At 42.4% G+C, this 12,908-nt stretch overlaps 1 protein-coding gene across 3 annotated transcripts in view; it reads right to left on the bottom strand.

Moving 5' to 3' along the window:
- med23 (mediator complex subunit 23) overlaps positions 1–11,933 on the bottom strand; it is a 130,504-nt gene extending 118,571 nt beyond the window's left edge. For all 3 annotated transcript variants that reach the window (XM_068025046.1, XM_068025047.1, XM_068025050.1), the window contains exons 1-5: positions 11,519–11,933; positions 8,880–8,911; positions 2,519–2,606; positions 2,281–2,405; positions 1,065–1,176 (exon numbers count right to left, since the gene is read on the bottom strand). In XM_068025046.1, coding sequence (XP_067881147.1) covers positions 1,065–1,176; positions 2,281–2,405; positions 2,519–2,606; positions 8,880–8,911; positions 11,519–11,659 — 498 coding nt within the window. In that variant the 5' untranslated portion in view covers positions 11,660–11,933. The remainder of the gene's footprint in view (positions 1–1,064; positions 1,177–2,280; positions 2,406–2,518; positions 2,607–8,879; positions 8,912–11,518) is intronic.
- Between the last annotated feature and the right edge of the window lie 975 nt (positions 11,934–12,908).

The following is a 12,908-nucleotide window of genomic DNA, read 5'->3' as shown; positions in this document are numbered from 1 at the left end:
TGAAATTTTATTATGGAGAAATTTGGCTTTCCACAAATATACAGCTAGCTTTTCAGGGCCAGTGAGGTTACTTAGCAGTTATTATGAAGTTAGTGCACCGTTAAAAACCCAGTTGCACCTCATTCAACAAGATGTAACTTTATCAATAATCTTTCAGTGAGATTAACAGCATTAGTGTGGAAATTTCCATCAATTCATAGCTTTCCCATTGATTGCAGTCTGGGGGTGCATGAACAGTGCACCCACTGGAGAAGCATAGAATCACTGACATCAACTTCTGAATTTCCGCATTATACCATTTCCGTGTTATTCCAAGCATGTGCAGACTCCAGATGTTGCTGTCAGTTTTAGTGGAGTAACAATAATGAATGCTGACAGTTTCCTCATCATGACCACCAGAAAATCAAGGCCATTAGAAACATAGAAAATAGGAGGAGTAGGCCATTCAGCCCTTCGAGCCTGCTCCGCCATTCATTATGATCATGGCTGATCATCCAACTCAGTAACCAGTTCCCACTTTCCCCCCATATCCTTTGATCCCTTTAGACCCAAGAGCTATATCTAACTCCTTCTTGAAAACATACAATGTTTTGGCCTCAACTGCTTTCTGTGGTAGTGAATTCCACAGGTTCACCACGCTCTGGGTGAAGAAATTTCCCATCTCAGTCCTGAATGGTTTACCCCATATCCTTAGACTATGACCCCTGGTTTTGGACTCCCCCACCATCGGGAACATCCTTCCTGCATCTACCCTGTCAAGTCCTGTTACAATTTTATAGGTTTCTATGAGATCCCCCTCACTCTTCTGAACTCCAGCGAATATAACCCTAACCGACTCAATCTCTCCTCATACGTCAGTCCCGCCATCCCAGGAATCAGTCTGGTAAACCTCCGCCGCACTCCTTCTATAGCAAGGACATCCTTCCTCAGATAAGGAGACCAAAACTGAACACAATATTCCAGGTGTGGCCTCACCAAGGCCCTGCATAATTGCTTCACAAACTGAAATAGAAATTCTCCTGTTAATAACAACAAGGCAAGTTAATCAGCTCTTTGTACAGTACCTTGTAGTCAACGCCACCTATTATTTTTCGAATGAGTTTAAACGTTAGGGCCCAAAGCTGCATTCGCTCCCATTCCAGATTGTCAGAGTTGATTAGAGACTCACAGACCAGTCTGGTAAACAAATACAGAAAAGCATTTTGGAATTTTATTTTCAAACTGCCACTAACTTTAACTTACATGTACCACAGAACTGTTATTCCACAAATTTGTACTAATGCATAGTTTACAGGACCTGCAGTTATATCTGAGGACAACAGTTAAAATGTTACTCAAAACAACATATTTCCAGAGAAAATTAATCTCTGACATGCAGTGACATTCACTCTTAAGGATCACTTCTCATGGTAGTGAAACAAATGGATCAAAGCCTGTTATCTAGCAATATAACACGCTCTAATTTATCCCTGCAGTTCTACTCAGTTTGTGCTGGGATGCAAGAACCCATTGTTAAGGTTAAAATTAGAAAGAATACCTTTCTTAGTTAAGTTAACTTCAAATGCAAGGCAACTACCTGATCTGCATGCTACTCAGCTCAAGTATCAGGGTGCAGTGTTGAGAGCAGACATAACCACTACATTTGAACTTAACTCTTAGGCATTCTTTGTTTTTGACTAATTCACCATTTCTTCAGTGAATTTGATCTTTTTCATAGGAAACCATTTTTAGATGTTGCTCCGGAGGTCGATTTGCAATTTGAGCAGCGCATTGAAAATTAGAAATCAGCTGCAGTGTTGCTCAAAATGTTGGTACGTCATATAACAGTACAAACCAATCAGTAATGTCAAAGGCTCACTATAGCACTACAGACACACGAACAGGATTTTAATACTGATTAAATAGATACAATGAGGCTTTTTTCCAAAATACTCAAGGAAAATGCTGAGAGGACTTTGCTCTGGATTATTCCTTTAAGATAATTTATGGAACAAGCAGGACGTCTCCTGGTGCACAAAACCTCAGCATTAGATAAAAACACAGCAAAAAGCTATAGCCAGTGACTGTGTTAGATTTGAAAGGAGTGAAGATGATGAAAATGGAGAGTAAGGAGAAGGGAGCATGTAATATATTCACAGAAAACAGTATCTAATTCTACTGTGCAAAACAGCAATAGAATTATATCAAATCCTGTAATATTACATATTTGGCTTTTTGTTACACAGAAATCAGTTATGTTACAAATAATTCAAAAAGTTTGCTTTCTTCTTTCAGTTATACCTGGGAGGCAGCAATCCGCTTTCAACTGCCATGGCCAAGCAGTCATACAGAAAGGAAATCCTCTTGGGGTTGTGCTGCCCATGGATGAAGCGAGCAATCCACTGCACACACTGTTCATGGGATTCCTGATGTTCAAAAATATATCAATATACTATTCGCAGAACCTTATGAAGTTTGAAAAAAAGTTATCTGGAACAAGAAATATGCTTCAAGTAATCACTGATAAATGGCGTCTAACCTGAGGAAGATTCGTCCAGAGTTGTCTGAAAGCTCCAAGGCAACTAATCAGCTTGGTTTTCTCATCTTCAACTGTGTCCATAAACATACTGTAAGATGTGTTTAAATAAAATAGCAGTTGATTTCAGATGTTCTTAAAGTACAATCATATATAAAGCTTCAGTAAAGCGTTAATAAAAGTACACACAAGTGCTGCCACCCAAAAACCTATGCCTCGAAGGAAATACAGTACCACAAGCCTTCAAAGGTTTAACAGCTCAAGTTGTTAATTTTGCAAAGGAGCAACTGCAATACAAAGACAACCTTTTTGAAATCTGAAACAAAAACAAGAAATGCTGGATTCACTCAGCAGGTCTGGCAGCATCTGTGGAAAGAGAAGCAGAGTTAACGTTTCGGGTCAGTGACCCTTCTTCGGAACTGACAAATATTAGAAAAGTCACAGATTATAAACAAGTGAGGTGGGGGTTGGGCAAGAGATAACAAAGGAGAAGGTGCAGATTGGACCAGGCCACATAGCTGACCAAAAGGTCACGGAGCAAAGGCAAACAATATGTTAATGGTGTGTTGAAAGACAAAGCATTAGTACAGATTAGGTGTGAATATACTGAATATTGAACAGCAGCAAGTGCAAACCTGAAGAAAAACAACCTGAAAAAAAACAGTGGGTAAGCAAACTGAACAAACTAAGATGAAATGAAATAAATGCAAAAAAAGATTGTAAAAAATGTAAAAAGGAATGTAAAAAAAAAGAACTAAAAATGACTAAAAGTGAAAGTAAAGTGGGGGGCTGTCATGCTCTGAAATTATTGAACTCAATGTTCAGTCCGGCAGGCTGTAGTGTGCCTAATCGGTAGATGAGATGCTGTTCCTCGAGCTTGCGTTGATGTTCACTGGAACACTGCAGCAATCCCAGGACAGAGATGTGAGCATGAGAGCAGGGGGGAGTGTTGAAATGGCAAGCAACAGGAAGCTCAGGGTCCTGCTTGCGGGGGTTCCGCAAAGCGGTCACCCGGTCTGCGCTTGGTCTCCCCAATGTAGAGGAGACCACACTGTGAGCAGCGAATACAGTATACTACATTGAAAGAAGTACAAGTAAATCGCTGCTTCACCTGAAAGGAGTGTTTGGGGCCTGGGATAGTGAGGAGAGAGGAGGTAAATGGGCAGGTATTACACCTCCTGCGATTGCAAGGGAAGGTGCCCTGGGACGGGGACGAGGTGGTGGGGGTAATGGAGGAGTCGACCAGGGTGTCGCGGAGGGAACGATCCCTTCGGAATGCTGACAGGGGAAGGGAGGGGAAGATGCGACTGGTAGTGGCATCACGCTGGAGGTGGCGAAAATGGCGGAGGATGATCCTTTGGATATGGAGGCTGGTTTGTTCTCCACCCCAAAGGATCACCTGAACAGTCAAAATCAGCAAAAACAAAATTTCGGCATTGTTTTTAAGTGTCCTAGACTTGATAGTTACTCATCTACAGTCTCCAAAGTAATTAATTACTATTGGTACACTTCATTTTAACTGCTTTAGTGGATGCTTCCGCACCCAATAAAAATGCCCTGCATCATAGTACAGTAGTTTAACGCGGAAAACTTGAAGTTAGTGACCCAAGGTCCTGTGGAAATTAATTGACAGACTAACTACACACTGCAAATTAGATGGTGACAGAAAAAAATCTGACATTTCATCAAGAGGTCAACAGAGGTGGCAGTGAGGTAGAGCTGGGTGGGATTAACATACTTCTGAAAGCTGACCCTACATCTGTGGATGTCAGCAAGGGATGCGTGCGAGCCAAGTTTCACTCCACGCCAGGATGTCAATATAATGGTCAACAATAAGGTTGTGAATGACAAGGGCCTTGTGCACAAGTGAATGGACTTTCTAGAGGGGAAACTGGTGACTGTTGATCCGTCAACACAGTCCCAAGCGGACAGTGGTGGAAAGCAACGTTCCCTCTAATTTCCCTACACTGTGCACGGCCCGTTTCCCACCCTGTGCAGGCCCTTTAAGATTGCCATGCAGCTGCACATCTTAAAAGAGATCGCTGTTAACGCGTAGCCTGTTTGTCTCCTGCAAGGCACATTCCTGATTGTTGTGCATTCGTTCAGCTTAGCGGGAATTTTGGTGAGGAGTTTGATTGGAATGAGGAGGGTGGCAAGGCTGGCCCCCCCAACCAGATGATGGTAAGGTGGTCAGCGAGGAATCAATGAGGTGGTTGGGGTTTCTGCTCATAAAAAGGCAGCGACAGGTGCCTCAATGGGTGTTTTAGAAAACATTGAGAAATACAGAGATAGAAGTTGTGTGAATTCAAAGGGGAATGAAAGCCTGTGAAAGCGACAGGAGAGTTATGAAGCAAGAGAATAACGATGGGTTGGGGTATGGATTGGCAGGGAAAGAACCCAAGAGGGCAGAAATAAAAGGTAGCAAGTCCAGGAACTGAAAGAGGAGGAGAGCAGGGCTCAACAGAGGTCAAAAGAAGAAAAAGGGAGAGAGAAGTAATGGGCTAAACTCTGGAGTAGCTGCTAAATGTTCACATGAATGGACACAAAGGAAATTCATATTACCCTGGGATGGCAGAGATTTAGACAGTGTGGAGTCAGTTTAGAATATCCATAAACCAATATCCAGGTTCAGAGTTGGTTAAGGTTAGGGAATGGTTCCAGGAGTTGTTTGAAGGGCAAAGTGAGGGCACTGGTGAAAGTTGTTTAGAGGTATCAGAAAGCCAAGGAAGAGTAGGGAGCTGACTATGAGCCAATAGAGGCGGATCCTGGAGTCTAATGAAGATTAACTGTGCTAAACTGACATGCCATCATAGATATAACACAATTAAAAGTGAAAAACTGACTTTATCATCCCAATAACACAGTGAGCAACTAAACTCCGATCATCCAGAGCAGGATGCTGTAAAATTCAATCCATATTTCTGTGCTGCATCAGCTAATCTTATCTGGGTGAGCAGTAGGAGTGGTACAATTAGCAGCAGAGTCCTGGGCTCAGAAAGGAAAGAAATGGTGTTTCCACACCTGATCAATAGTCAATGACTCTTATTGCATATGTGCATGTGGATAAGACTGGACTCAGCACTCTGCCATTGATATACATTTCGATAGCATGGACAGTGACTATGGGACAGAGAAAGAGAGCGGATATAAAAGATTAAGAAAATGCATGTCTGAACTTAGTTACTATTTTTAATTTTGAGATATTTATTTCAGAGCATCATCTTAGATACTATTAATTTGTCATTTGCAGAAAAGCAATTGCACTGGGGTGGAGCTGGGGTTATGACAAAGAAGTTACCTTAATAGTGGGTTCTATTGTAATTTATGCAGTGTTCATTAAGCTCCCAAAGAAACCAAAAGCCCTAGTGTTCAGAGCAAAGGACAATAATCCTCATGAACATGTGATGAAAATGATTCTAAAAATCATTTTGGAAAATGACCAGTTTGTAGGAACATAGGAGCAGGTGTAGACCATTCAGCCCATCGAGCCTGCCCCACCATTCAATATGATCATGGCTGATCTTCCACTTCAATGCCTTTTTCCCACACTATCCCCAAATTCCCTTACGTCATTTGTATTTAGAAATCTGTCGATCTCTGCTTTAAATATACTCAATGACTGAGCTTCCACAGCCCTCTGGGGTAGAGAATTCCAAAGATTCACAACCCTCTGAGTAGAGAAATTTCTCCTCATCTCTGTGCTAAGTGGCTTCCCCCTTATTTTGAAATTGTGCCCCCTGATTCTAGACTCCCCAACCAGGGGAAACATCTTAGCTGCATCTACCCTGTCTATGCCTTTAAATACTGTGTAAGTTTCAATGAGATCACCTCTCATTCTTCAAAACTCTAGAGAATACAGGCCCAGTTTCCCCAATCTCTCTTCATAGGACAGTCCCGTCATCCCGGGAACAAGTCTGGTGAACCTTCATTACATTCCCTCTATGGCAACAATGTCCTTCCTAAGGTAAGGGGACCAAAACTGCACACAGTACTCACGTGCGGTCTAACCAAGGTTCTATTCAATTGAAGCAAGATTTCACTACTCCTGCATTCAAATCCTCTTGCGATAAAGGCCAACATGCCATTAACCTTCCTAATTGCTTGCTGCACCTGCAGGTTAGCTTTCAGTGACTTATTGACAAGGACATCCAGATCCCTTTGTATATTTACACTTTCTAATCTCTTACCATTTAAGACATACTCTGCACATATGTTCCTCCTACCAAAGTGGATAACCTCACATTTTTCCACATTATATTCCACCTGCCATGTTCTTGCCCCCTCACTAAGTCTGAAGCAGAATATATACAGAAGCAGAATATATACAGAAGCAGAGATAGATGATAGTCAGGGGTCAGACCAAAGAAAGGAAGAGAGGGCATCTTTAACTTGAGAGTAGTGTTACGATCAGGTGAGGAGGGGTCACAAGACTCCCCTCTCGTCCTTCCTCTTATTTGACCGCAACAGGGTTTACTCCTTTTTAAACAGTGGATGTGCTTCCCACTTCATTGAGTGTTTTACCTTTGTTGTGATCATAAAAGAACCAGACAGGTTTTCTTGAGTTTAAAGAGAGGCGTGAGTTTATTATATTTAATAATCTAAACCCGATCTAAACCAAATAATAAACGCATGGTATACATTGACACACACACTCAAATAAATTAGTGTGATGAGGGGTAGATTTGGGGTTGGATTAGAGTCCAGAACAAATAAAAATTAAGACATAGTCAGTGTGGTTGGATGATTCCGTTGTCTTCCGGCTGAAGATCTGAAGATCTTGAAGTCTTTAGCTGGTAAATGTGCAGTTTGTGGCTGGTCCACCCGGTTCATGCTTTCCTTGTAGGCAGAACTGCAGGTGGCTTTCTTCCCCTGGTGTCGTTATCTTGGATCCAGCGACCAGTAGTTACGCCTCGTATGCCCCACACAACGTCTTCTACATGCGCACACACTCCCCCCCCCACCCCCACACCTTTCTGGCGTCTGCCCAGAATGGGTCACTGGCTTGTCTGCTTTGTCCGAGGGAAACTCCCAGCATTCACAGAGATGGACAGATGGTCACATGACTGCCTTCGAGGCCTTGGAATGTGCAAGATTTTCAAATGCAAACTGCAGTGGTCATCTTGGCTGCCAGCTTTTTTAAAATGTTAACTGTAGAATTCCAGCTCTTTCTGTTTCATTAAAAGTTTAATGTCGGTTTCCAATCAATGAATTAAAAAATCCTCCTTTGGCATAGCAGGTTTTCTTGACAGTAGTCATTGAGGATACCTGGAAGTGCTAAAACCTGTGTATGTTTTATAGAAAATGGGATTGCATTTGATAGAATCCACCGTCAGAAAATAATGAAGTGCTTAAACAAACTAGAAATTGAATCTGTAATGGAATCAATCAGCGGTGATGAGACTTGACAGTGGCTTGTCAGACAGTTTTCCAATCAAAAGGAGAGTGCACCAAGGATGTGTTATGTCCCTAAAACTGTTCAACCTGTACACTGAAGCTACCTTCAGAGACATAGAAGATCTACCAGACTGCAGCATTGGTGGGTTAAACGCCAATAACTTGAGATATGCAGATGACACTGCACTGATTGCAGAGTCAGAAGAGGCACTACAGGAAATTGTGAAGAAAGTGAATGCAAAGAGTGTGGAACATGGATTAAGAATGAATGTGAAGACGACCAAGACATTGGTGATAAACAGAGACCTAACTCTGGAAGTGAAAATTGAAGTAAATGGACAAGTCCTGGAACAAGTGAAAAGCTTCACATCCCTTGAGCAGATTATCACAGATGATTGGAGATGTGATTGAAAGATCCAAAGGAGAACTGAGATAGCTTTGTCAGAACGAAGAACATGTTAACATCAAAGAAACTGAACCTGAATCTTAGGAAAAGAATGCTGAGGTGCTACATTTTGTCATCTATGTTATATGCTTTGGAGACACAGACAACAAACAAAGAGACTATTGATAAGCTGAATGAATTTGAGATGTGGACATATAGGAGGATGTTCCGCATATCCTACACATCTAGAAAGACTAATGAGGAAGTGCTGGAAATGGCTGGAGAAAAGAGGAAATTAGTGCATTACACTAAAAAGACTAAGATACAATACTTCAGTCACATCATTACAGCAAAAGGTAAACAGAGACAATTGTTGGAAGAAAACATTGATAGAAAATGTAGGAGGGTGAAGCAGAGAAGAAATTGGTATAATGGACTGGATGCAGCTGACCAATGCAGAATTTGTAAGGGTAGCACAGAGGTGGAGATCCATGGCAATCAACCTTGTGGGAAGATGATGACACCAATGAACGGACGGTAATTAGCTACAGTCCTAAACTGCAAAATGTCAAAGCGTGTACTCACCCAGCAAAGGCTTCCTCAATTACTTCAGTTTTCTGGAAAAGAAAACAGTGCAATAGCCACATGAAATTTGGATGAAAACAAGGAATGCTCAGGGGAACAATAAAAAGGCAGGAAGGATTATTGATGGGGGCACATGAACAGGGGAAAGGAGAAAATATAAAACTAAAACAAAAGCTATTAAACTGTCAATACAAATGTAATGGAAGTGACATCCAATCCTCAAAATATTTCTTCATAGTTGAAGTACAGAAGTATTTTCACAATAGAATCAAAGCAAAAGATTGATAAGTTCTTGAAAAGCTGGAGTCAAATATTGACTTGCATGAGACAATTAAACTACACATCTTAAATAATTTCTAAGGCCAATGCATAAATTGAATATATCCAGTTGGAGGATAGCATACATGTTGCAGGAAAACAATTAGACTCATAAGCTCCATTGTGCCCAACTCCCTCAGGTTTTTGACATTCACTGCATACTTGTACTTTTGGCTGTTGTAGTCATTGTGCACCTCACCATGTCCTCAGGCTGATCACAGTCAAAACCAATCTTCACAGATTAAAAGAGTATGGAACTGGAATGGCATGCAGACCAGACCTGGTAAGGGTAGCAAGCACCTTCCCTGAACAACATTAGTGAACCACAGTGAGCCCGTGGAGTTTTTACATATTTTTGGGGTGCCAGCCAAGAAATCATCAGATTTATTGAATTCAATATCAGAATTTGCAATTCACAATTTAAGAAGGCATATGGAATCCTTTCCTTTATTAGCTGAGGTATAGGGTAGCGTGTGCTAGAAATGTATAAATCATTGGTTAGGTCACAACTTGAGTACTGTGTGCAGTTCTGTTCACCTCATTACTGAAAGGATGTAATTGCACTAGAGATGGTACAGAGGAGATTTAGGAGGATGTTGCCGGGACTGGAAAAATGTAGCTATGAGGAAAGATTGGTTAGGCTGGGGTTGTTCTCCTTGGAACAGAGAAGGCTGAGGGGAGATCTGATTGAAATCTACAAAATTTTAAGGGGCCAGGATAGTGTGGAAGTGAAGGGCCTATTTACCTTAGCAGAGAAGTCAGTGACTAAGGGGTATAGATTTAAAGTAATTGCTAGAAAGATTAGAGGGGAGATGAGGAAAGGTGTTTTCACCCAGAGGGTGGTGGGGGTCTGGAACTCACTACCTGAAAAGGTAGTTGAGGCAGAAACCCTCAATTCATTCAAAAGAAGTCTGGATATGCACCTCAAGTGCCGTTATCTGCAAGGCTACAGACCAAATGCTGGAAGGTGGGATTAGAATGGGTGGAACGTTTTTCGGCTGGTACAGACACGATGGGTCAAGTGGCCTCTTTCTGTGCCGTAAACTTTCTATGATTCTATAATACGCCGTGACAGGATGTGAATTCATGCCTGGGTTACTCATCCAGTTCCAGAACCTCTATGCTCCTGCACCCTTTTTGACTTATTAAGCCTGTTCCTTCTAGGTTAGGTAAGGGAAACATTAAAGTATTTGTGTCATTTTCCACCTTGCCAATTTCCATCTCTCTCATTCTCTCTTAAAGCTACTAACTCTTTGTTCAATGGTGATAGTTTCCCTCTAGCATTCTGCACAAGTGGTCTATATTCATCTCTGGAGAGAGAAATAGAGTCCATGTTTCATATCTGTGGCCTTTCATCAGAACTGGTAAAGGTTAGAAATGTAATAGGCTTTGAGCAAGTGAAAGGGGGGAGGGGAAGAAGACCTTCCCTTTTGTTCTTCTTCCTCGCTCCCTTTGTTCAAAGCCTGTTACATTTCCAACCTTTGCCAGTTCTGATGAAAGGTCACAGACCTCAAATATTGACCGTTTCTCTCTCCATAAATGCTGCCAGACCTGCTGTGTATTTTCAGCACTTTCTATTTTTATTTCAGATGTCCCACATCTGCAGCATTTTGCTTTTAGTCTATATTCATCTGTCTGCCTTGACAGTGAGCGTTGTCAGATTATTCAACCATTGGCGTAGCATAATCCTGTCCTCGTCTCACATGGATTTGCATGCACATTGAGCTAGGATTGCTGGAGTATGATCAGAATCAGAACCTCTGGCCAAACTACCCATCCCCAACCACAAATAAGTACTTTTCACCAATGTAAAAACATAGCAAAGAAGCACTACTGGAGCGCTGCCAATCCTACCATTTAAATATGGGAGATCTGAGAAGACTACAATGTCATGTCGCTGCCCACCTGGAAAGTAATTTCTAACACGAGAGCATTCCACAGAATAGCAGCAGACTGGCTACCACCTGCCACTTCCAACGGACCCAGAAAGTAAAAAATAAAAGAACCAAGATTCCCAAATTATTTCAAAGAAGTACTTTAATGTAAAGAAACTGCATCTTTAGATGTGAATCATTTCAAAGAATTTTGTAAAAATGTAAATCTCTGTGCAATACTCTCGCTTTGCATTTTACTCTATATCTGTGGCTCTTGGTCACATTACTGCAAATCCATCCATCTCTGTACGATTGCGATTCCCATTTTCCTCTCCCTCTCTACAGAATGCATTCACCTCTGCTTCTCTCTACAATACCCGATTTCCGTCCCCCCCCTTCCCACCCCTCTACTCTCTGAGACTTTCTTCCTATATGTTTCTCACTCACCACCACCTCCTCGAAGATGCTCTGTAGTTGCGTCTCCATGGAAACCGCCATCTCTTGGGCCTGAGCCACTCTCTCCCCTGCAATCCATGAAAGTCGCGGACCTCTTCCGCTTCCGGTACTATTCACACCTTCGCCTCTCATCGTCCGCCGCGCCCCAACGATGCAGCACTTTGGTTCCGGGGCGGTGAGACGTCAATGCTGCTGGCTTAAAGTTTCCTTTCTTGTTTGGAAGTTTGAACCCAATTCGGAAGCAAATGTTCGAGAAGATTCGGCTGCGTATTCAGTGCTTATGCCGCACTAAGAGTCTACCCGACACTTTAACATTGAGGTGTCAGGTTGGAGTCAGCAACCGAGGCCCGGTATCGGCTGGTTGAATGAAGAGTGAGAGCGGAGGAAAGCCGCGAAGGTGGTCGGAGGCTCCGGGAGTGAAGAGCCAGAGCCAGCGCCAACGCCGGCGCCCTCCAGCGGCACCTGGTGTTCACTGAGCGCTAGACCGGCGGAGCTCCGGAAAATAGGATGATCCGAAAGCATCCCATCCACCCGCCCCACACCACCCCACTCCACGGGCATAACACAAAACTTTGACCCGAAATTCACCCGTTCCGACGAGCTCAAGTTACGCTCAAATTTCTTGAAAATCTCATTGGAAAACATCCCAACTTAAATTGGATGTAAATCAGTGTAAACAATCAGAGCCCAAGCAAACTTTGAGAATGGAAATTCAAGTTTCAACTCATTTAAGGAAAATTCAATTTGTTAATGTGACATGCTTAGGCCATATAAATTCATTGAAAGAAATAGAAAACGCAAAGCAAGTCTCACTGAGGCCAATTTTCTTAAAACACTCAAAAATTACAATGATTACTGGCAATGATTACTATTTCCTGTTGCATCCAAAAATCTGGTCGTAATTTGAAAAGAGCCTCTGAGCAATTGCAGGAAGCTGTAACATTGTTATGAGTGCAGAAGCGTCTGTGTGGAGAGATCGCTAGAAGGTTGTATAAGATCGAGGTGATCTGGGCATGTTGGCAAAGCGTGTAATTCAGTTATGCCCAAAATTCTGTGATCCATTAGGCCACATCTTGATTTGCAGCCTGAATGCACGTGCATCTGGGCACGATTACGCAGGAAATTGCAGGCCATAATGTCATAGCATAATTGGAATCCAGAGCAAGACGACACCTTCTTCTGGCAGGGTAGGGATCCTGAAGAACCACCACAGCGTGGAGTGGGCTTCGCCATCAGAAACTCCTTGCTCCGCATGATAGAGCCTGCTATACTCTCAGCACTCCATGAACTGCTTTGCCTGTGCTGGGACGAGGGAGCAGTACCTCAGGACATGCTCGATGCCAATATCATCACCCTCTATAAAAACAAAGGTGACCGCGGT

Source organism: Heterodontus francisci, chromosome 3 (genome assembly GCF_036365525.1).
Source record: "Heterodontus francisci isolate sHetFra1 chromosome 3, sHetFra1.hap1, whole genome shotgun sequence".
NCBI lineage: Eukaryota > Metazoa > Chordata > Chondrichthyes > Heterodontiformes > Heterodontidae > Heterodontus > Heterodontus francisci.
The sequence above is the reverse complement of the archived record's forward strand: the minus strand, read 5'-3'. Positions and strand labels throughout refer to the sequence as shown.